We start from the raw sequence: 24,730 nt of genomic DNA, 5'->3' as shown, positions 1-24,730 counted from the left end.
ATCATTTTCTTGAAAGTCAATCACTTTGAAATTACCATTATCAACACAGTAAATAATACCAACAGCATAACATTGTACTGTTGTGATATCAGTGATTCAAAAGCTCTCTCCCAGGACACACAGTACTGATATCCCTCAATTGCAACCTCATCATGTACATTACCACTGTAGCTTTCACAATATTCAAAGTTGTAATTTTGTACTAACACTGTAAGCATTGTTGGTGATTCTGTACGGCTAATTGTGACGAACTAGAATAAAGTTGATTTCCAATAATCATAATTTGTATCAAGTCATCAGGACAGCTCATTCCCTTCAAATTAGAGTATATTAAAGCACACAAACTCATTGCAACACATTGTTGTCCAGCATTTTGTCCAAACACAGCAACATCACCTTGACTGTATGGTGCTAGAATTGTTTTCGTAGGGTCAACATTGTGCTAATCAGGAGCAGGGTTTTTGTGTATATCAGTGCAGACATTGTACTTGGTACAATTATACCTACGTGAGATGCATTCATGTATTCACTTATTGGCAAATTGCATGAAAAAAACTGCAAGTATTTGATATACATTGGTTTGATTGATAACTTTGTCACCTGTGTTACATTCCTCAAGACTATTTAAGCTTAAAATACTTTCTAATGAGTATAAACTAAGAATTTACGTCAATAGTAACGAACACATGTAAAATGCTTACTGTAATTTTAAACGCAAAATCGAATTTTATTTTATAAGCATCTAACACAACAAAAAGAAGCAAAGAAATCAGGATATTCAGCGAGAAAGCTACATACACGAAATAAGTACTTTTCCAGTTGTTTCCTAAACTATCTTTTGCTCCATGCAATATAGTGACTTGCTTGTTGTTGTTTGTGTCGTTCAAGCTCTGCTCATTAAGATACTTGTTTTCGTTGACATCAGAGTAGTTCAATTTAGTCTAAGAGTTCGTTAAGAGTAAGTCAATGGTCACAATTTTGTCATTTCGCTCATATTTTGTGCTCATACATTTCTCGTTTGGTATCTTACATTGTATCTCATAGGAAGCTCGTTTGCACTCATCTGATTGCACTGATGGGTTCGCGGAACGACCCTTTCCGAAAACGCTGGACATCTTTTATAGTAGGTCTACCGCGAACGGCGTGTGGATCTGTATCTAACCTGAACGTATTTGACAGTAGTCCCCAAGATTTTCCTTCTCCCTTTCCCATGACACGTCGACAATACACAATACGTTTATCACAACTAAGCTGCCCAAAGGGACAGAGCCAAACAACGTATGCGCATGCGCCAGATTTTGCCGCGGAAAACGGACTTTGAGTAGTTTGTAGGGGTTGTTTTCCTATTCTGTTTCCTCGAGGAATGACAGAAGTCGCGCAGGCCCGTCAAAAGTTTTTAACTTTGGAAGAATAGGCCGCAGATAGTGAATCCCTATTATCTTCCACCTATATTCACGCTATCACCAAAGATGTTCACTCGACCGCGACAGGATGCAAATGACTCACTTTTTGTTTTACGACCATGAGGCAACGCCATCAGAGTGCGCACACCACCTGGCAGTGATGCACGGTGATTATTTTACGTCTTTTACGGCTTCTTGCTAGACGTTCAAGCCCATGCCTTTTCAGTTTTAGGTGCCTGCAAAAGATTGGTTCGACAGAGGTCAATCCGCAACCAGGAAGTAGCCGAAGTCCGGAGGGATAACAGCTTCAAAATGATGTAAAACTTGCCTCAAACCGATCAGTTTCTTAACACAAAGGTATAATATAGGTGAGTATGGAGGTTTTTTAACTTGAAGACGAAAGAAAATCGTTACAGACAGATTGTAAATGCCTACCTTCTGTTCTCAAATCTATTTATTGCGAGCGATCAAATATCTTTCTTTTGGGTTATTTCTTTATTAACTATTCGAATCATTCGCCATGGTATGTGCGAATTTCTCTATTTTTCTTTCGAAGTCAAAACCGAAAGTTAGAGACTCATAAAATTTTCACTGCGTTATATGAGACAATTATAAGGAAGTCGTCGCTTTAAGGGCTAGAAATTTGTACTATCACTGTGGACAAGGATACAGACGTTAACGGGTGTATTTCTTTGTTGCGACGATAGCATTGGAGATAGGTTTACTCTTTCCGAAGGGAATCCTTCTTACTCACTCTCGTAATTACAACTTTGTAAAATCTTATTACGAATGAACTTAGATCTAAATCTCGACACAAGCAGTCGGGAAAGGAAAATGAAAGGACAATTCTCAAATAAGGATACGGAATATAATTAAAACGATTGTAAAAAAAAAAAAATAAATAAAAAAAAAAACTTCTAAGAATTTGGCTTTCTCAGAAAAATCGGATGTAAGTAAACAGTAATTATATTTCTTATCATATAAGGAGAAAAATTACTGAATTGTGATTGGTCAAGACAGAGGGCATTTTTTCTTAATTTTTGTAATTACCCCGGACAAAATTACTTGAAAATGATCGGCTGAAAATCGCTTAGCAACGGCTGATAAGGTAAAAAAATTTCAGTTTGTTTTGTATCAATGGCGTCCCGTTTTGCGCGAGATCAGTAAGAAAACATTTTGCCCCTTATATTATAAACAAGTAATCACATGTTTCCTCGTAAAATTAAGGATTAATATCACTTGTGTTTTCGGAAGTTGCAGAAATTGCCCGAGTCGCGCAGCAACTCGGGCAATTTCAGCAACTTCCGAAAACACGCATGATATTAATCCTTAATTTTACGAGGAACCATGCGATTACCTATACATCTTGAACAGCTTAGTCGCGCACTTTACAGGATCACACGCTAATTTTTCTGTGTCGGTGAAATTTTTTCGAGAAATACAGGCTTGTTTTCAGAACATAGCTAAGCTACTGATCAATAGAAAAAGTTCATTCGATTTAGAATGTCGAATATCGAATTGAATTAAACAGTCTTCTTGTGGTATGGAGTCTTCTTGGCGAATAACTAAGCGAAGCTTTACAGTCTTTCCGACGAACTGAGCGGATGGTAATGAAATAGTCGACGCCACGGGCTAAGTGTTTCCTTTATCCTTAGCTATTCTTATTCTGTACCAAAATTGGTTAAATACTACCTTAACTCGCGTCTTATTCTGAGTCATTCCAGGTTGCCATAACTGGCGCGATAGGCTTTCGATGTGTTCGCCATGTAACTGTAAAGTTTGGAAAAAGCCAATCCAGCAGCTAGTGATGTTTTTTTTGTCTAATATTTTGGACTGTTGTATCTCAAGGAGTGTGAAACAAATTTGATAGGACAATAACACAATGCTACGAACAACACGACCAGTTTTGACAAAATACAACATTTACTTTGAAATCATTGCCACATCTTGTAAAATTCACAGCTGCCTAGTAACGTCCATACCTGCAACTTAGTCTGAAAGGACTGAGATTTGAGAATACACTGCAGGGTTTGATTAAGTTAGAACACCTTGCATTTTCAATTTAATCTTCTTATGTTTGAATCATCATGTGTGTTTAATTGAAAAGTTTATCTTCTATGTTGCACTTTAATTCGCGTCATTTGTGTTTGGTTCCCAAGATAGGTGCTAAGAATTGCGTTCCCTCTTGAGTTGTCTTTGCTGTTTATCAAGCGGTTGTCGTCTCGGGCGATCTCAGTTTTGGGAGGTATATATAAAAAGTTACACTAGCGAGGTCACTCGTTTGGAATCTCCCGCGAAAATAATGCTACCTGGTTTAAAGGAATTTAAGTAAGATTTTCATATGAACGTTCTTCCCCCAAATTTTAATAATTCATTGGTATTATTCTTCAGTTGCCAAGTTGTAAAAGAGGATCATTGTGGATAAAGTAGATCAGTTTTTTTTGTGTGGTATTTATTTCACTCAGCCTTTTGCTTTCTAGAAATGGGTGCCGAACATTCTATACCTCTTAGTCAGAGGCGTACGCAAGGAAGTCCCATTGACTCCCTGTTTGAGCGCGCTGTTCTTGATACTCTTCGTGAAATAGCTGAAGAATCATCGGTGCCATCCGAACAGATTGAGCATGCGTGGGACCCCGAAGACTGCTCACCGAGGTTCCGTGTTTTGAGTGACAGGTTGACAGCTAGAAGACTTCCCTCACCTCTCACCACAGATGGCATAAGAGGTACTCAAAATCTAAACGTTTACAATGTTATATTTTGTTGAAATTAGTTTCTAATTTTAAATTAACGTGTCGTGTCAAATCTACTGACTTTATGGTATGATTCCTGACTTGATGTCCAAGGAAAAAGTTTCAAAATGTTCTGATTCCATGAGATTAAAACCAGGTTAAAACTGTCTTGCTTAGAATAAAAGACAGCAAACACAAGAAAACAAAACCAAGCAAAAGGAAACAAAACTGAAGAGAAAACAAACATGCAAAAATAGGCTTCCTGGTTAAAGTCTGAAAACTTCGCCACAATTGCTATGAAATATCCATTGAAAAAATTCCATTCTGACAGGAAAGAAAGGATACAGAGAAGGTCGACACGTGTGGGAAATAACGTGGGAACGGGACGAACGAGGCTGCTACGCGGTTATCGGAATCGCTCACCCCCAGGCCCCCCTTCAGTGCCTTGGTTACCTGCCACTGATTGGATCCAACTCAGAATCGTGGGGATGGAATTTAAGCAACAAAGTGACATTCCACGATGGAAAGGCGTCTACTTATCCGGTGAACAATCCGGGATTATTCGTTCCTGATACAGTTTACTGTATACTGGACATGGACAACCTTACTTTAAGGCGAGTAGCTAGTCTGAGTCTGCAACCACTTTTACGCAATCCACCGGTACCTTTTTCTTTTTAAAGTGTTTGTGGTCTCCTATAACATGGGGCTGTCTTAAGGTGTATGCTGACAATAGATAGGAGTAACGTTTACTAGGTCCAAATCCATATAATTTATATCACTGTTGGGTCATCCTTAGTTTAATTTCCACTTTTGGTTTGACACATATAGACTACAAGTAAATAATCTAACATTTTGCCCAGACATCGACTTTTGGTGGCTCATAAACTTTATCTGATTATGCTTATATCCTTTGGGTATATATGCTTTGCGTATATGCTTTGGTGAGTATCCTTTTTCATTCGGAAATAAATTAGGGGATAACTTTTTTATATTTCCAGTACAAAAAGCGAGATCTCTTTGCTGTAATTAGGGACCTTTAGCACTGACGACGAGAACGTGGACGACGACGTATATGACCGATTTAAGCCTGGGACGGGACCGTCGTCCACGGCGGGAAACATAAATACTTTAGCACATCGGTTACGTGGACGAGTCCTTTGCTGCTAATTTGAAAATGCAAAAATTATCCACTAAAACAATTTAACTTTTTTTCAGTGTTGTAATCAAAGTCAAGTGATTCAGAGCTAAGCTAAGTTTACATACACAGTCGATCCGAGCGGTTCGGATATTTTTGAAAGCCCAGAAATCTTCTTAAAAATGCCAGCTGGTATAAATTACAAAACTATAACGAAATATCTGCGATTTATATTTAGAAAAGCATTTATAAGGCTACGTACATACCCTGCAGCACTTTTATCATCATCCGCCCTTGCTTTCTCCGCTGTAAACTGTAAAGCTCAATCTGCAACTCGAAAGAAATAAAGTTTTTTCCATCACGGTTCGATCAAATTACTTTCGGCACTGTTTTTATTCCCTAAGCGACCCTTTAGATTGAAGAAATCCATTAGATAGATAAGTAGAAATTAGAAAACAAATAAAACATACTCACGTTCTCGTCAAGACGGCGAATGGCGGCAAATGGCGTCCTGAACGAGATGTGGACGACGACTCGTGCTCGATTGGGCATGCGTGGTAGCATCGAAGTTCGTTTTCCCAACTTCCGGTCGGTCACGTTCACGTTCTCGTGGTCACTGCTAAAGGTCCCTGTTAGAATAGACTTATGTGCAAGTTTGATTTTGAAGATCTCTACTTCAATTTCAAGCTTTTGTTTTTTCATGAGATTTTTTTCAACTTCTCGTGACTAATTGTTTTGAATTCTGTACTAAATCATTGAAATTTACAATTTTGTTTCAGTTTTGCGACAGAGACCACATATCTCGGTGTGGCGTTTCGTAATTTACCTCGCGATCGGGAGAAGCCTTTGTGCCCATGTGCAAGTGCGGTTTACGGCAATTGTGACATCAAAATGAGGTATATGGGAAGGGGAGGTAAGTTTCATGATTGAAATCTGCCATGTTTTAAGTGAGAATTGATTGTTTAATCTAAGAAATAAGTTACTTCTTGCCTTTCTTCAGAGGTATTTTGGTGGCTAAAAGGGAGAATTTACTTCCAATATTTCAGAGTCGAGTTGCTTGCACCTGCTTTCATGATGAATCGGATTCATGATGTGACTTAGTATTACCCTTCGACGACATTTAGTTTAGTATCGTAAAGTATAAAGTGGGATTCTCCATTTACTAAAAAAGTTAATTGAGCTATCTTCAGATGAGTTTGATTGACTTGGGTGGCTTGGTTCCTGAGATCTCGCCCCATTACTTTCTTGCGTTCACTTGCGAAAGTGAGGCAGTCCGAGATCAGGGCTAAAAAATGTTCTCACTCCAGTTTAGTTTGACAACTGCGCCTTATTTGTCTCAGTGACGGAGCTAAAGTTTTCCATATTTTTGAAAAGAAGACTGAGCTTCGTCGTTTATCTAATGTTTCCTTGGTGGCATTAACAAAAGCATCTTTTGATTTTTTTGAAGACGCCTTTATTGCCAAGTTAGAAGCATCAAAAGAGAAAGCTTCGCAACCGCCAACTTCCCTTGCAGTCAAGCCCCCACCGGAATTACCTGGTCCCAAGTCTCCTCTTCAGTCTCCGAGTTCCTCGGAGTCATACAAGTTCTCTCAAAACTGTGGAGATAACATTGCTATGATGCTTGGGGGGAAGAAAGCCAGGAGGATCGAGTAAGAAAATATTTTCGTTCCTTTTAGCGAGAAACGAACTAACATTGCATTTCACTTTTCCCAATCGAATGCTATGTTTCATAATAATGACAGCTGTAAATATTTACAGTGCCCTACAGAATTTAAACCATGGAGTTGTGATGACTGTACAACCTTTGAAAGATGATGAGCTGTTTGAAGTACGCTTGGACAGTAAAGTGCCAAAGTGGTTTGGCACTCTAGACATTGGAGCCACGACAGTCTCCCCCGAAGGCCTGGAGTTTCCTCCTTCCATGGATCGCTTTCGACAAGGCGTGACGTTTGCACTCTGTGAAAATAAAATACTAAAAAATGGAAACGAAATGACAGAGATATCAAAGGACTTGAATGATTTGACGGTATGTTACTATAATTAACCACCATAGCCTGGGAACTTTGCATTTTTTTTCTTCCTTATAGTGTTGCTATTCACTTTCGCCACCCTACCTCCAATACAATGTTATTTTTCCACTCTGCGTCTGCATTACAACATCATTAGAGTCTAATAACTGTAGATTCCTCCATCGTGGAGGGGCGGGAGGTTTTGAAACTTTTGAGTATCATTTCGGCAACTCTACTTAGTCATCTATTAGCTCGATCACTTGATATTCCTCGTAGCTTAGCCATCTTTTAGCGTAAATCTTTGTAATATTTTTCTTCCGGCCTAGTATTCAGCAAATATTCTCAGAGGGAGGAAATGAAGGGTCAGAAAATTAGGTTAACACCGCAGAGGGATGTTGTCGCCCATAGTACGCTCGCCCTCAATTGAAGTTTTCCCCAAGCGAATATACAAAAAAACTACTTTTAATGAACTGGGAAACTCTTTTGCCTAAAACAGGTTGGAGATCGAGTGGGGGTGATGCGCAAGTTAGACAATTCCTTGCATTTTTTCATAAACGGAATAAATGTGGGCAAGCAGGTCAAAACCCTTCCGCCTGTTCTTTATGGAGTCGTGGATGTATTCGGTCAAGCTGAAGAAGTAACTATAACTGGTTGGTATTTTTCCTCTTTCTTTTGTTCTCTTGCAAGACAGTCAATCACTTTTAAATCCTTATGAGCTATTGGCTGAACTCGAGACTTCAGAGTTTAGTCATTATGTCTAAAATCAATTTGAATTTCTCCGAATTCATTAAATGGCTGAATTTCTACCCTTCTTTCGCGAATCCAGGTTCTTGCATGCCTCTGTAGTATATGTCTGTCCAACCCTTGTGTAGCTGCCTTCCATCTGTTAATTGTTTTGTGGTCCTTTATTCCTTGTAAACCTTTTTGTGATGTAGAATGTTTTCCGCTTTCAAATTGTGTTTTTTCCAATAGGTGGTACGGCGGAAACTCAAAGCAGTAACCAGGATGGGGTGGACTCTGTCTCCGTTATGGTGCGCATGAACAACATCATCGACATCATAAAAGATGGAAAGTTTAACGATCTTTTGTTCGTAGTCAGAAAAGTGGCGAAAGATATACTAGAGCCTTTTTCCGAGACAGACGACAGGCAGCTTCGCATAAAGTATGGTGACCATTTGTCAGACATCGGTGCTCCTATGTACCTAACCATGCTTCTTCGCCGGGTGATGGACATGGGGATGGAGACTCAAGCCGGGGGGCTCGGCATGTGCGTGATTCGTAGTGTATTTTGGAATTACGCGGACGCCAGCTTAAAAATGGCGAGAGGTTTGGGACGAAGTGGGGCTCTGAATATTATGTTAAATGATTTGGACACCTTTGGCCCGTACAGTTCCATAGACGAGGTAAAACCCGGTTGAGCTATTCCTTCACTTACTCTGCAGGATTAACTTTAAGTAGTCTTCACCATTCCTTGTGATCTGCTAGATTCCTCGCGTATTGCTGAGAAAGTTTTTAAAAAGAACGATTGTTCAAGTCTGAATTACTGATGTGAGAAGTCGGAGTTAACGTGTGCACCCGGTGACAAGAGAATGACCGTGGGTATCTATATCCTCCATCTGACATTGATATTGCCTCAATAGAAATGCCACCTGTGCTTGATGATAAAATCCACAAACTTTAACAGGCGGTGGAAGAATGTCGTATTCTTTTTTGACATGCTACTAACATTGACTGCGTATTTTCAAACTAATTTGTTTTCACGCATGCAGTAGAGTATTCTGGGTGTGGCTTACGATAAATGATAAGTTCATTATTGCTTACCTTGCATTCATTTTTTAAAACACAGAAAAAGAAATTCCTGGTCTTTTCTACAATGAGTATTCTGCACAACTGCTCTAAGGCTGCAGAAAATCGTCAGATCCTACTTAATCTGAGAGCGATTGAGAGGATTTCGCCATTCCTGAAGGCAGATGATGTGGAAATTGTTATGGCAGCAATTTTGACACTTGCACACATATCCTCCGATGACCAGAAAAAACGTTTGGAAGCAGAGAGCAGAGTGAGTATTAGGGCGTAATCTTAAATTCTGAATATTGGGATCATTATCAACTGGGAGCCATTATCAACTGATGAGGTAGTCACTGAAAAATGAAATTGAGAGGTTCATGGAAATCCTTGGACATCAATGCCACTCTAGGAGCCTGAGCAAAGGGGTACGTTTCTAAAGAAACTGTGGTGCTGCATCAGGTTTTGGCTAAAATGCAGAGGAGACAAATGCGAAGGGCTGAAAACAACCGCTCTGAAAAGTTACAACGTTTCAAAAGGATGAATATCTTAAGAAAGTCAAAATTACAGATATATTTTTCATGCGTTGCAAATGTTATAACTCCTTCGAAAGAACGATCCCCCTCATAATGTCTTTTTAGCATTATGTATTGTCTCGGGTGAGGTGCGAAGATACTAAATGCTCGTGTGAAGTTCACATGATAACCCAACATCTGCATCAGATATTGGATTATCATGTTGAGTTCAAATTCTGTGTAGTTTCCAAGCCCCTTCCAGGCCGAAAAATTTAAAAAATGTTATTGGTTGAACTGCAGATGGGAAAGGAGAAAAATCTGTTTGAACTGAGATTTTGTTATGATATTTACGAATTCCGTTTTGTTTTTCATTAGGTAATAGGCTATCTGATTGGTATGTTGCGAGATGCACTGAATCAGTCCGACTTGCGAGTAAGATCGGATGGGGGCACGTGGTCTGCTCAAGAAATCGCAGAGGGTTTGGGTAACCTGGTGGTGAATGAAAAGAACATGGAAGTTATGCTGGAGAGAGATGTTGTTTCATTAATGATATCACTCCTCGCGAAAGGTGGGGATACTGAAAAGGAGTGTGCAGCTAACACCCTTTGGATTATCGCAAAGACATCGAAAGGGAAAGCAAAGATAAAGGAGACTGCAGCTGCTACAGAAGAGTTAACTCGCTTGAGCAAAAGTTCCAACCAGTCTGTGCAGGCGGCAGCCAAGAGAGTCCTTCTTAAGCTTAAGGAAACCACCTACACCCAAGGTGAAAGTTCAATTCATTTTCTCTGATTTATAACCCTCAAAACAGTAGAATCATCTGTAGAAATTCGGAGATGAAAGAAGAAATACTAATTGATTGACAATTTCCAACAGTGCAGAGGATAAATTCCTGCACTTTAGAATTTTATTGTGAATCGCGGGTCTAAAAGAATGAACTTTTCCACATCCACTCCCAAAATATTTTACCGGGCTGATATTTTTCTAGTGGGCCCCCATGTTGGGGTGACTAGTTGTATTTAGTAAAAGTTAGAAGGCGTCCTTTACAATAGAATAGCTGTGAATGGTAATGATCCTTGACATTGAGGGCTAACGAGAAAAAGTCGACTCCTTGCTCGCACGTACTGGTCGAAAGCACTAACCCTTGTTCATGTGAAACACCCACAACGTAAGCTGGCTTAGAGCTTTAAACATTGGGAGAGGAAAATTTTCCCAACTTGACTTGCGCTCTGGTTTTTCAGGTGCAGCAAACAAACAGCCAAGAACACGCTGTGACTATCAAGAGAAATGCCGCACCTTCAAGTCATCCCTCAAGCTTTCAGGTATAGGGGCCTCTGTAATCAAACTTAATTCTAGAACCGATGGACCTCTTGAAAGGTTGCTTCGCTGTTTTAAGAGAAATTTATATGATTCTAGTAAGTTTTTCCAGGTGAGTACGACTTTGATCCACTGATATCCCTATAATTTTCTCTCAGACGAGTTTTTCAACCCAAAGTTCGACATATGTTACTGTACAGAGTGTCACGCTGCCCGAGGCGACAACCTCTACTACACTCGAGGGCAGCCCGCAAAAGACTACGGGATACCAATAGGATGGTGTCGGCTTGGACTCATGTAAGTTGACTGTGCTGACTAATAGTCTATAGCTATATCTATAGTTATGTGGTGAAAATTGATCAAACGTCCGGTTTTTGTTTTCAGGGCTGATCGAGTTTTTATTCCTTTCTTTTACATTGTTGTTGTTTTTGCCTTTTGATACTTTTCGATATATTGTTTTTCTTTTACTCTCCATCACTTGCAAGAGTAGGTCAGTAAAGTACGGAACTATTCTTGAGTTTAGTTAGCTTCCCTATAAATCCGAAATGTCTTTTGCTTATGCAACTATTCGTCGAACAGAATAAGTGGAAGGAGATGGCAATGCTATTGATTTGTTTGTTTCTTTGGCCTTGAAAACGAAAACCTTCTTGCTTTCCATTTTCAAACCCTTGAGGTTGTGGTGGAAATTGAAGATATCATATTGTTTCGAAGTGATCGAAATGTTACGGGGGCAATAAAGATTACGTAACTGTTTTTTTAGGGTCAATCCTCGAGCTAAGGCTCTGGACGTGTTTAACAAATGGCACGTAGCATTCCATGGTACAAGAGTCGAAAGTGTAAACGCGATCCTAGAAGAAGGTGGTCTTCTTATCCCAGGCATGTAAATGTTACTAAAGTGCAAAAGCACAAAATAACAATCAATCGGCGTCCTCCTCTCTGGAAGACAAACGATAGCATTTGTTTTTGTCAAAGCCGATAGGCTTAATTGTAATGTTTTTTCTCAGTTTAGTCACTTATTAATTTACCAACTTTTCCTCTATTTGGTCTTGAACATGTTCTAAGCTGTGTACAGCATTCGACAGCACACCCCCTGTAACCAATGCTGTTGGGTGGAAGAGAAGGAATTTTTTCCGGAAAAAATTATTTAATCAATTTTGCAAGTGTTAATTGAGTATGAACCTCTTTTTTAAGTTAAAATCTCGGCTTCACCTTTCTTCCATTTCGTAAGACTTGTGTCAATTAAATTTTTGGGAAAATAGTTTGCATTTTATTATATCTGTAGGCGATGTTGCGCTGGGAGGAAAGAAATTAAGTGAGGAGGATGAACATTTTAATGACGACCGTAAACCAACAGGGTTTGACACAAAGCAGATCTTTGTATCACCGAGTGTGCGCTATTCAGGAGGCGACTCTTATGCAAAACCAAAAAGGTGACCGTGGTCTTCTTATCTAGTTATTTTACATAGTAACACATTCTTAGATTATTTACCGTTTCAAAGCAATAGTAATGTTACTTTATCACAGGAAAACGGATATAATTGCCCCTAGCTGTTGTTCGTTCCATACAGGTGCATAACGCGGGACCTGGCTTGGCTCATCGCCTCCCTCTCCTGAGTAGACCTAGCAGAAATTTACACTAGTATCCCTTAGGACCTTGGAGAAGATGCTGACATCTTTTCGGAAAGGGGGCTTTTGGTAGCTTTATTCTAAAACGGGTCTAGGTTTTAACTCACAATCATAACTATTCTCGAGTTTAGTCAAGTTTGTGTCAAGTTTTGCTTACGTTTTATCAAGAATAGTAATGGTGTGAATGTATTGTAAGTTTCTAAACTCTAATCGTTGTCGAAAATTTTACTTACAAAACGTTCGTGATATGTTTATCTGGGCAAAGGTTTGCTGGAAGGCGAAAATGCGAATGAGAGTGAATATCTTCTTCTACGAATAACTTATTTTTGTACCTCTTCATAAATTTTAGTTTTACCCACCCATCAACCAACAAAACTTACACCGCCAAGGCAGTTCTTCAACTCTGCATCAACCCAGACAGCTACCAAGTTGGACCTCAGACAATCGGTGCTACGGCTGAGATTGATCCAAAGTTTAGTAACCAAGAAATTGAATGGTCTACTAAGGAACGTGGCTCGATTATTCTTTACGGACTTCTGGTTAAACTCGATGAAGAGAACTAAATTTCCCTCTGCCGTATTGATAATTTCAGTATGTTTATTTACAAGTGATTTGTTTTTTGCTGTGTTTTTAAGATGCGTGGGCCTTTTAAACCGTAAAATTAGATCGTGAGGCATAGTGAACAATATGTCATGCAGAAAATACTCTAAAATAACACAAAACTAGTGAATAGAGGGAGTTTGAACAGTTTGACTGACCGACTGAGGGTTTGAGCATGATGAAACGATATGGGAGTAGTGTTTAAATGCTCTTCTTCTTATGAATACTTTGTGATTGCTCACAACTTGCATTTTGAGATGCCCTCTCAGACGTGCAATTGAAAAATTAGAAAACGCAACTAGGCTGTTCAGCTTGTTTCTCCATTGTTTCTAAAACCCCCATTTATTGTTTACAATGGCCACCCTATGTCAGCTCTCAAACGAGCTTGTAGAGTAATTTTGGTTATTATCTGCTCACAGTAAGTTTGGAAGCCTCCGTTTTTTTGCGAAGAGGGAACAAAATGGGTCGTAAAGCCTCAGTGATATATTCTTGTTTATTATTGTTAACCAATAGCTAATCTCAGTATATACTAGTCAATGCCATGGGATCATATAATTCAATTTAACGACAGCAATTAAAAGTTTAGTTACGGTAGAATCCAAAATGTAATCGATGTAGTTAATAAGGTTTATATTAAAGGTAATTGTTCTTTCTGTCTAATTTATCCCTTATTCTTTATGTCTGACGGATTTCTACGATCAGTACAAAAAGGGAAGCCTGACGCAGGTAGGTTGATAGAACGGTTGGACGAAGATTTATGCCATTAAGCATTGTAGCAAAGTTCCTTCACTATTACAATGAAAACACCTAGAAAATAGGTTGTTTTAAATTATTAGGCTGTACTGCTTCCATGAGAGAAAATAATACCGTATACCTCTGATACTGTCAGAATCGGCATACATGGTCTGGCTGATAATTATTGAAATTTGCAGATCGCACTTTATTCTTACATAGCTCAGTGCAAAAAGGGGAAACGAATCAAGCAAATTACGGATGGGAAGGAATGGAAGACACTTACACCACCTTATCTAAGTCAAGATGTGTGAGAAAAAAAAGAAACAAGGAAATGCGTGTGGTGAAAATGATACAAACATAGAACTTCTCGTAGGTGGTAAGAAAGAAAAATCGTGGAAATAAACTCTTCATTCAAACCTTCCTGTTCAGACTTTTGTAAAAAAAGTCTGAAAACACAATTGATAAAAGCACTTGCCCCCAAGATAAAAAAATAGCGAAGCAAGAGGAACCCATGCATTATTGCAAAGTTAATGAAATATACGAATGATTCACGATCCTCGCAGTAGAGAGCGCTATTTATGCAATAGCGAAAATCAGACCTGAAAAAAATCAGGCCTGTCATATATTCACCGTATCTGATTTATCATCACGGGTTTATTACGAATCAACTTAACGGCCTGCTCCCAGTTGGCTTGTTAGCTCAATTGGTAGAGCGCTGCACTAGTAATGATCGCAGAGGTCAGTGGTTCGAATCCCGTACAGGCCTGATTCGTATCTATAACCGCAGTTCAAAATATATGAACTTCATATATTCATCGTATCTGATTTATCATCACGGGTTTATTACGAATCAACTTAACGGCCTGCTCCCAGTTGGCTTGTTAGCTCAATTGGTAGAGCGCTGCACTAGTAATGATCGCAGAGGTCAGTGGTTCGAATCCCGTACAGGCCTGATTTTTTTTCAGGTCTGATTTTCGCTATTGCATAAATAGCGCTCTCTACTGCAAGGATCGTGCATCATTTGTATCTATAACCGCAGTTTAAAATATATGAACTTCATATATTCACCGTATCTTAATGAAATATCACTGAGTATAAAAAGTGAATCTAGTAGTCTAACAGAAGCCTGACTGGAATTGAAATCGTCTCGTAAATATGATATTTACCAATTAAGAATCGAACTTGCACCGTTTTGAAAGCTTCATGAAATCAGCCCTATCTGTGCGTCAGCCGGAAAAAAGCAGCATATTTCCATACTTTGAATTTCACAAAGCCTTGTAGATGTTTTCGCTTGATTGGCTTTTTAAATTTTGAAGGATAGAAATATCCTGTGATGAGATCCATCAGAAATAAAAGGCCTTGGCAGTGAACCACGGTGAGTTGCACTGCCCATCTCTTCCCACCACAATTTTTAGATGAACAAACTATTTTATCATCTTATCAAAAGTTAAACCTTCAGTGGTGGGAGGTAATCAATAGCATGTGGTCCCCGGAAATATGATTAAGTCTAAACCTTCAGCCATCTTATGAACTTCACAAAAGTTATTAATCCTTCTAACAATCTTAGTGGCACTGAGATTTTTCGTTCCAATCAATTATTCAGATCTGAGTAAAAAACCTCAAAATATTTAATGAACTTTTTCGATAATTGATTTTCATGCCAAATCTCATAACAGGGGTCAGTCAAATACTTTGATTAGGCAGCTTTTTTTTTTTAACAAAAGAGAACAGAAAAGAGTCAGTGGCAAGTCAAGCCCGTTGCAAAAACTGATGAAAACATCGCATAACTGTCTCTGTTCACCAGCCGCTTAACAGTAGGTGAAAAGTTTCAATTATCTAGCATTTTAATGTTACCTTTACATGAGTAAAAAGCAAGAAAACTGGACATATTACCATGACCAAGAGGAAGTATTATTCGCACTGACCAATGCATTAGGTATCAAGAAGCACGAATTCATAATTTAAATATGTATCTTTATTACAAGTTTACTACAAGTTTATTACAAGTTTTATTTACTTACTTTCTTGAGTTTTCCTGCAATACTGCAATTTTGTAATTCCACTATTTTTCGGTCATTACATATGTTATGGAGAGTGCCCGTATTTGCTTGAAAGCGTTGTGTTACAGACTTACTAAAAATAGAACTGAGGAAGTTTCTGAAACCGTTAGTCATGCTGACTCATTAAGAACTCTTAATGGAACTTTCCAAAACCCTTAGTCGGCATATTGTTGCAATAGCGATGTAATGATACTAAAAATAGTTGTATTACAGATCCCTGGAATATTCTAGAACATTTTGTGAAAAATATACTAGGAGTTGTGATTGGTTAAAGTTAGCCTTTCTTTTAGAGCAGAGCCAATGTATTGTGAAACAGTGTGTTGTCGCGGAGTGTCAACCGAGTTAGTGCTGTTGCGAAGAGCCCAGAAGAGCTATTGTTGTTACAGAGCCAGAAACAGAGGATTTTTGGAATTTTTATTGTTACTGGAATCGTCAGCCGTATGGAAGGCTACGTAGAGAATAGTTTTGTGGACATCGATAAGCTACAAGGATCTTTGAAGAGAACTGTGAGTTGTGCAGTAGTACACTGAGATTATAGTTTTGTAGTGTTTCGGGAAAATTTAGTGATTTTTCCCTGTGGATGTTTAAGTATATTTATTCGTTATTTTGGTATTCTAGCCGTTCTCAATTCATGCGAGTTTCTTTCATTGCGATGTTTTAAAAAGATAAAAAGTCACAAGTAAATTTTGAATAGCCGAGTTAAATTGCACAGCTGCATCTCGGTATTTTTCATGTTCAATTCTAGTGAAAGTTTTAGGAAAATATAAGTGTTAATGTTCTTTCTGGAAAAAATTGGTTCTAATGGTAGTTGGTAGCTGAGTTTATACTCGCAATTTTAATTTCCTTCGTAAGATAGTTTCCACAACAACCTTGCGTAGATAAGCAGATACTTTTAATTACTTTTCCGCTTTTATTTCCTAAGCTGCGCTATTGCAATTAAGATAGGTATATCTTCTATACCAGAGCTCTGAATTCTCACTTAAGTTTCCGATTTTTAATGGCCTCGAGTTTATTACATCCGTCCTTTTAATGTGAAATTCTTTTCGTCGTAGAGACACATAGGAATATTTAAGTAGTTTTCGTTTAACTTCAAAGAGATCTTTAGCGCTTCTTTAAATATGGTCGATTTAGATAACAACAGCGCTTCACACCAGTTAGTTGATGAGCAGCTCCTTGTACAGTTTTGATGATTACAAACTTGAGTACGCCAGAGGTCATGTCGCTTGTTGGCCTGAGCTAGAATAGAGTTTACTGTGGAACCAAAAGATTGTCTCATCTGTGACGTCCGTATAAGCTCGCTCGAAGTAGATCTCCGTGTACCAGGAAATCGTGACGAGTTTCCGTTCTCGCAAGCCGAGTGGTCTCTACCGAGTTAATTTCCCCCCAGTTATTGTTGTGCCGTCCGCGAAGGTTCAGTATCCCAGTTTAGCACGCGAAAACCTATCGTCACAGTAGAGGGCTCTAAGTTAAGAGGATAGTTATTGTACTGGTTACTGATATCGCTCCTTAATAAGATTATTACGTCAGTAAATAAAGTAGTTGAGTTAGTACGAATTGTATCTTTCTGTCGGTTGGGAAAATACCGTAAAACATATGCCTTGCGTTCATTGTCTGAGGTGGTTTTAAAGGAGGTTAGGTTAGTAGAGTCGTCCTAATTTAATGTTATATATGGGAGAAAATAGCCCACCTTGAAGTGATGTGAAATAAACAGCGCGAAAGGTTCAAAGTGTGATTCTTCTTACAGTCTATATCACTTTTTAATTGTGCGTTACTCAAATTTAATGAGGGAAATTTGTGCGAAATATTCTGATTAGATAAGAACAAAAACAAACACTGTTTGGCAAACAACCGAAACAAAAAGTAGGTAAGAGAATGAGGAAGAAAGGTAAGCCATAACGACACAGGCAGTTTGCTCCAAGCATATTTGCGCCTAAAATTTGCATACCTATTGGCAATAGTGGTGAGAAAGAAAGACTTATCTGAATAAAAAGAGTATTATCCTTTGAACTTTGAAAGGAAGAAATATTTTTAAAGGAGCAAAAGAGTTGCACAAACATCAAGGCAAATTGTCTTAGCAACTTGTCTCGATAACACGCTACTTAGAATACTCCACTATACGATCAGCGAAAATAATCTTGGTCTAAAAATTGCCGTAACTGTTTTGTTTATTTTAAACGGTGCCCTCACTAATATTCTTGAGAGTAACCTTCCAAATAAATAATTGTTTCGGTAATTTAGGATACGACAGTATTGTCAATCAAAGGCTTTTCAACGAAAGCTGTCCAAATCTCCTGTGAAATTAAACATTCTGCGTTTCGTTTTCACGAAAAAGCTTGATTGCTCTTAAAATATAGCTTCATTGTTATCACATCGACATTTTATGAGCGGCAGCCGTTCAGAGAACCAAAAAAGTAGCGATTGGAACTCTGTAAAATATATTTATTTTGTAATAAAAGTTGACAGACTGTCAGTTTCTTTCTGTTCTGTACCCCTTCTTCTTCGTCTTGTCGAACTCTGTCGGGCAGTACAATGAAAAATGGCCCGCTAAATTGACCAATTGCGGCGCACGTACTAACTGAGAGGTATAATAATATATATGGTCAACTGAATTCTTCGAGCTTTCTGCATCCGTCATACCAACATACAAGCCACTGTGGACAGTGACACTGTTTCGCAAACAGTAATAATCCCATTGGGAGACTAGTGGTAAGGAAGGAATGCAAAAACGCTGAGTCACGATAGTAATTACTCAAGTTTAAGATGATGATCCTGTCGATGGATGCTGCTTTGTTTTTCTCTAGACAAAACTAACTTGACGATGTTTGTGATTCATTCCTAGTCTCACGAAAAATGTTCTTGAGGGAGGGTGTCACTTCCTTCATAGCGCGGGTAATTCTTCTCCTTATTCTTATGTTAGCCTTGAAGGGTGGAAATGGAGCTTTGGCTCCACAGGGTGAGCACAGTGTCTGAATGTTAACATTTTGTTTTCACGATTACAATTGCATTTAGAATTTATGATGACTGTGAATTAATTTATTTTTCAGTATCAACTTTATCTGCTTGAATTTTGAACAAATACTCAAGTAAACGTTTTATACATATATTTCTGAAAAAAAAAATTAAGAGAAGTGTGAGTTGTTGTAATAAGTATCTGGTCACTTTTGCATTCCTTTTTACGGATTTTTTTTCGATAATGAAAGTGGTCAAGTACAAGCTATCGACTCATAAATGATATCTATCGTTTTTACATCTATAGTATCTAGACAGCGGGATAGGCATGTCAGGCTCAAACTGCTACAGCATTTGCCGTTATGTCATTGCCATGTTTAAAATCTCTTCGTTTCTGTCAAAAGAGGTCCGTACAGTCTTTGATTTATTCCTTTTAAGCTTTCCAGCCGACATGTTTTACGAAAATGCAGTCTCTTAACTACATCCCTCTATGGCGGGTGAATAGAACAACCATCATGCAGCGTATTCAGCGGTGCCTTCATGATGCGGTGCAATCGAGCTTACTGTGAGACTTTTTACAAACCATAGCTGCATACGCTCACATTAATTAGAATGGACATCTATGAACAGTATATGATAAACATGAAAGCTGAAATGTCAGAAACATGAATAAATTGCAGAAAGGTCACAGCTAATTCAACAAAGAGACTAAACCCTATTATATGTAAAGAGATGGTAATTAGCTTTATGTCATATCCTAACTTTATTCTCAGACCATTAGTTATTGGTAATAACACTACAGAACGTGTACCGACTTACAAGATTCTAAGAGTATTCATCGATAGCGACCTTAGGTGGAATAGTCATGTTGAGTGCATATATAAAAAGCTTGAGAGAAGCTCTATTCCTTACGTATTCTACATCGAGCCGGCGTTGACCAAGGTAGCATGTTAAAGGTCTATACAAGCTCTGTTAAATCTGTTCTAAAATACGCCGTGCCGGTGCGGCAATTCATTCCAGGTTATCTGTCTGACAAAATTGAATCCATACAAAAAAGGGCGCTTAAGACAATTTTCCCGTGTGCTGATAGCTACTCAGATGCCCTCGAGTTAGCACGGGTGGAGATCCTTGCGTATCGAAGAGATAAGATATGTCAAAAGTAGGTGTGCAAAATGAAGGACCCACCCTGTTCATCCTCATCTACCAACACGCCTAAGCGATACCTGTCCCTACACCCTCAGGCACAAATCAGACCAGTTGAACCTTTACAGAAACGTTACTACTTGCAGAACGAAGTGCATCGAAGACTTTTTCACTTTTAAGTATTTTTAACAAATGTGATGCAAGTTCTGGTGTGGTGTATATAACTTGTACTTAATGTATACAGAAATGTACATAGTCGATCTTATTAAGTTTTCATTGTATTATAACTCGTTAATTCAGTAAGTTACTGGAAGAGAATTTAATAAACTGCTATTATTATTATTATGATCGTAAGAATGTATTCTTGTAAGGCAAGCATACATTTATGTAATAGGGCTCCCTTGGGGACTGAGTACAGAATGTTTGGTTTCAGCAAGCGTTTCATCTGATCTCGAAATCTTGTTAGCCTTTGGCCGAGACATTCAAAGTATCACTGAAATTCCTTTCAAAGTTCTCGAATGAAAGATTTTACCTTATCTCCGATTGTCCCGACCAAGAGGTAGCTTGAGTAGCCCAGACAGAAAGAAAAAAAGAAGCATCGGTGACCAGTTTTCAAACAGGGGCTACCTAGAAGAACTTTAAACCGCATATATACCCAACTTCCAATGCTACCTAGAACATTGAGGGTACCAAGTTGTCCATGGTGCACTTTGGTGAAACACTTGGGTAAGGAGAAATGTTTCAACTTTTTCGCTCAAACGCACAAAAGTACTTTCTTACATTAAATGGCTGGATGCACCGGGAGGTTTCGCCAAATATCCAGGAATACTCCAGATAAATTTATTTCAGGTACCACCCATACATTGCCTTTTACCAGTAGTGCACGTTGATGCTTTTAGAGATTTGTTTTTGATGATGGCAGTGAATATCACCGTTATCTGTTCTGCCGGTGTGATCTATAGTGCCCGTAAGGTAATTAACCTACGAAATACAAGCCTTGAGTTGGAAGAAAAGTCCGCGGAAATTTCGCAAACAAAAGAAGTAATATACAGAGATGTGTTTTTCTTCCTGCATGTGACATATCTGACTAAATTTCTTAAGAAAGCCAATGTTCTTCCTTTCGCATGCTGGAGTCTCTGTAGAGATAAACATGTGAAGTTCTGTAATGAGTATCCAAAAGCAGATCCTAGCATTCAGTGCCACGGGTCAGCTTATGACCATTTGCTGATTGTGGCATAGGTTTCAACAGCTTTCATCCTTGCCTTACGTGTTTCTTTTTTTGTCGTCCTTTGTAGGCACCACAGAATAAAGAGATCCATCAATGATGGCGACATTAGCACTGGAGAGGAAATTGTCACAGGATTACGATTCCTTTTCGAAAATTACAAGCCTCATTCTTGCAGGCCTTTTATTGGTTGGGCTTGGGTCAGAGCTGGTATGTATGGGATACTTTTCGCTTGGTTGAAACCACTACAAGACACTTAATAGAACAGACTTATGACGACTACTCTCGCCGTCACAATAGTGAACCTCGGCATTAGAGCTGTGAGCAGAATACCAGCAGAGAATATATCCAAGTATATAACCGCCGGCCAGTTAGCCCAATGGATAGTGCGCTGGACTGTTGTGCGGGAGGTCGAGGGTTCGAGCCCCGGCCGGACAAACACTCAAGGTCTTAAAATAATTGAGAAGAATTTGCTACCTTTCTATAACATCAAGAAATGGTTAGATATTCTAGTCTTCTCGGATAGGGACGAACAAACGGAGGTCCCATCTCCTGCAGGGTTGGGATAGGAGAAGTTAATTTCCGACACACGAGATTACTGTGTGATGGATGTCCTCCCGTGGGGTGGGATGGGTGGGAAGATAGCAGATCCACATCTGCAAATAGCTGCCATAATTCAACCTGCTCAAACAAGTAAAGGAGATGAGATAAGATACGGATACGGTGGCAATGAAGATACTGATTCTTGGAGCTAATACTCTCGCGATTGGCTAACTCATTGGTTGGAAAATGTACTATGAGTATAAGTAAAAGATAGATAAATAAAACAAAATCAATATTATTGCTCCATGTCGATTATTTCATGAAGATACAAAATTGCTGAACGGATCCTTTTGGTGAGAGAATTCATTATTATCCAAATAGTCTACTAATCATTTGAACTCTTTGTTTATTCCGACTTCAGTTCAATACCTGATGTTTTTGCATCAAGACTTAAATGGGTGGCGCAAAAATCCGCAATGGTCATTTGCTTGCTATCTGGCATTACTTCTTCCACTAAAGTACTTACAAGAGGAAATTCGCGGTATGGTTGGTACGAGCCTACCTAAAGCTCAGCTTGATACTGGAATGATGGAGAAACCGTCCGTTGCCGCTTGCGCGGAGGACACGGTAGCCCTGAGTTTTGATCTATCCCGGAAGAACGGTGTACTGAGGGATGATAAAAACAGCGCGGAATCGAATAAGGAAAACCAAGAAGTCATCATGCATAGCGACGAGAAATACCATCGCACACAAACAGAGATATGCATGTGGAGTACACCTCATTTTAATGATCACTAAAAGGAAACCAACGGGTAACTCTGTAAAACTTTTTTAGAGATAGTACTCTGGCCGGCAATATTCATATACTCTATATATACGAGTTCCCTTGCCAATTCACTGTCCCTTATCATATTATTATACTAGAAGTGATCCTGATCAATTCACTTCACAGCTCTTTAGTTACGATAATAAAGAATCATTATAAACTAATGCATTTTAAATAGTTTGAAGGCTTCCTTCTTATTCCCCTTTTTATTTGATAAAGAAAGTTTAATTACAGCTTTAAGATGAATGGTAGTCCTAAAGGAAAATGTGTAATCATGAAAGTACCGAGATGAAAATATCTCATACACAGTCTATATGCTAAGGAATGTTGAGGAAAAGATATTTTTGTGTTTTTAGATTTCAACCTCTTACACTCGGATGCTTCTTGTTAAAAGAGACACCAGCAGCGATCATTTCATCAGAAGGAAAAAGAGGATTTCAACCAATGAGGCACGAGAAAGCTAAGAAAGGATTTCGGATTGTTATCATGATAATCTTTACGACAAACGATTGCGGAACCATGACCATGTACTTTGTATGTCCCTGTCTATAAGAAATGCTCTTACTTGTTTGAATCGCTACGTGATAAACACGTGAGCCTTTCTACGGTAACGCTAAAATACCCCGTGCCCACACTTTTCGCGCGCCTGCTATATACCTTTTGCCAGTGATGTGCTTGATGGTTTTTGGTCGAACAGAAAAAAATACCTTCAAATTTTGTAGATATCGACAACGGTCGCATGCTAAAAGTAGTTCAACATTTGCATTTTTTAAAAAAGTTTGAAATTTGTAAAAAATTTATATGATAGGTGCTTTTGTAAGAGTTCTACGCTTGCGCATGGAAAGACTATAATTTCCTCTTTAACCAATATCTTTTTCTTGGCACAAGGTAATTTTATTTCCACAGCCTTTTTTAATAAGCTACTATAACCTCAATAAAGTAATGATAATAATAGTAATAATAATATTGGTTTATTAATAGCATTTCCATGGGTAAAATGGCTCTTCACTTGTTATACAAATGTTGTAGAGCATTTTCAAGGTTTAAATTTCAAGTATTTTTAGGTTTACCTTTTGTTTTATTAAGTCTCGCCATTTCGCCCCTACGTGCTATTTTGATGAATCTATAGTTTTGATAATTTATTTTTAGTGTGTGCTTGAACTTGGCTCAGTTCTCACCGTGCTAGACATTTTAATCCCTTGTTATGGTTGAGGATAACTAGTTTGCTAGGTGGTCATGTCTGGGTTGGTAGAACTAACCTTGAGTTTTACCCACACTGAATATCCTGTTTTGGAAATTCCCACGGTCAGCTAACCCAAACATGTCTGCGATTTTTGTATTTAATACTAGGGCAGTCCTTGCTGAAAGTAGTAGAAATAAGCTGTGGAGAAAGAGAGAGAAAATTAGCTGTAGTAGAAGCAGCAGTATAGGAGAATAAAGAAGAAAATTACAGAGTCTCAGTACCTCTTGTTAATTCGCCAAGCGAGTGGTAAAATCCCCACAACACAAACATAAAATTGGGTATTACAATGAGTTTAAAAAAATGCTATAAATCAGGATTACTTATAATAATAATGATATATATGTGCGTATCCCTACGAAATATCTACTGAAACTTTTAAAACTTTATAACTTTCTTTTGAAAGGGTATTAAATTAAAGTCCGGGCAGGATTTAAGCAAAAATCGTGGAGTTTCAAAAGGATTTCTCCTCTTTTTTTTTCTCATTGTTATCATAACATACCTGCAAAAGTACGCTCGACATAATTGAGACAATCATTTGATTGTTAAGGGGCGGAGAATGGGAGAAGTTTTATTTTGCTTCCGTGATTAGCGGTGAATGGGGCAATGAAAGTAATATCTTCGGAATTCACCTTAACCTGTACACAAAATGTCCTTTATTGTTACGATTTGGTAGGAGAGGGGAAAAGAAAGGATCTAGAATGGAGTTACTGAGATTTGAAAAGACAAAAGTTTGTGTATCACGGGCCCATTTTGCTCTTTTTATGTATACCAAGTTGTTACTTGTCGTCATTAGGTGTGACGAATCCGCGCCACAAAGGTGGGTGCCCCCTAACACAAACAAAACACAGAACATAAACGAGCCCGAGAACACACGCCACAATACAACTAAA

At 38.5% G+C, this 24,730-nt stretch overlaps 1 protein-coding gene across 2 annotated transcripts; it reads left to right on the top strand.

Moving 5' to 3' along the window:
* The first annotated feature begins 1,541 nt into the window (after window positions 1–1,541).
* On the top strand, window positions 1,542–24,052 carry LOC111338952 (neuralized-like protein 4). 2 transcript variants are annotated; one of them, XM_088752080.1, is made up of 15 exons: window positions 1,542–1,771; window positions 3,884–4,126; window positions 4,464–4,746; window positions 6,047–6,180; window positions 6,715–6,916; window positions 7,026–7,293; window positions 7,773–7,926; window positions 8,249–8,679; window positions 9,123–9,335; window positions 9,952–10,339; window positions 10,815–10,895; window positions 11,049–11,187; window positions 21,299–21,438; window positions 22,193–22,583; window positions 22,954–24,052. In XM_088752080.1, the coding sequence occupies exons 2-14, from the start codon at window positions 3,886–3,888 to the stop codon at window positions 22,567–22,569; spliced, it is 3,051 nt and encodes a 1,016-aa protein (XP_088608206.1). In that variant the 5' UTR covers window positions 1,542–1,771; window positions 3,884–3,885; the 3' UTR covers window positions 22,570–22,583; window positions 22,954–24,052. The 2 variants fall into 2 exon arrangements, with proteins under 2 accessions (XP_088608206.1, XP_022801254.2); XM_022945519.2 differs by lacking the exons at window positions 21,299–21,438; window positions 22,193–22,583; window positions 22,954–24,052 and adding exons at window positions 11,651–11,766; window positions 12,173–12,320; window positions 12,866–13,776 and having other exon boundaries at window positions 1,546–1,771.
* The last annotated feature ends 678 nt before the right edge of the window (window positions 24,053–24,730 follow it).

This window comes from Stylophora pistillata, chromosome 3 (genome assembly GCF_964205215.1).
Source record: "Stylophora pistillata chromosome 3, jaStyPist1.2, whole genome shotgun sequence".
NCBI lineage: Eukaryota > Metazoa > Cnidaria > Anthozoa > Scleractinia > Pocilloporidae > Stylophora > Stylophora pistillata.
Note: the sequence above shows the minus strand (reverse complement) of the source record. Positions and strands in the feature narration are given on the sequence as shown.

Excerpts from the sequence above, each read along its gene's own strand:
- LOC111338952 (XM_088752080.1), top strand. The coding sequence starts at position 3,886 with ATGGGTGCCGAACATTCTATACCTCTTAGTCAGAGGCGTACGCAAGGA. Across the intron at positions 6,917-7,025 it reads AAGAAAGCCAGGAGGATCGA|TGCCCTACAGAATTTAAACC; the intron begins GTAAGAAAATAT and ends AAATATTTACAG. Across the intron at positions 10,896-11,048 it reads GTCATCCCTCAAGCTTTCAG|ACGAGTTTTTCAACCCAAAG; the intron begins GTATAGGGGCCT and ends ATTTTCTCTCAG.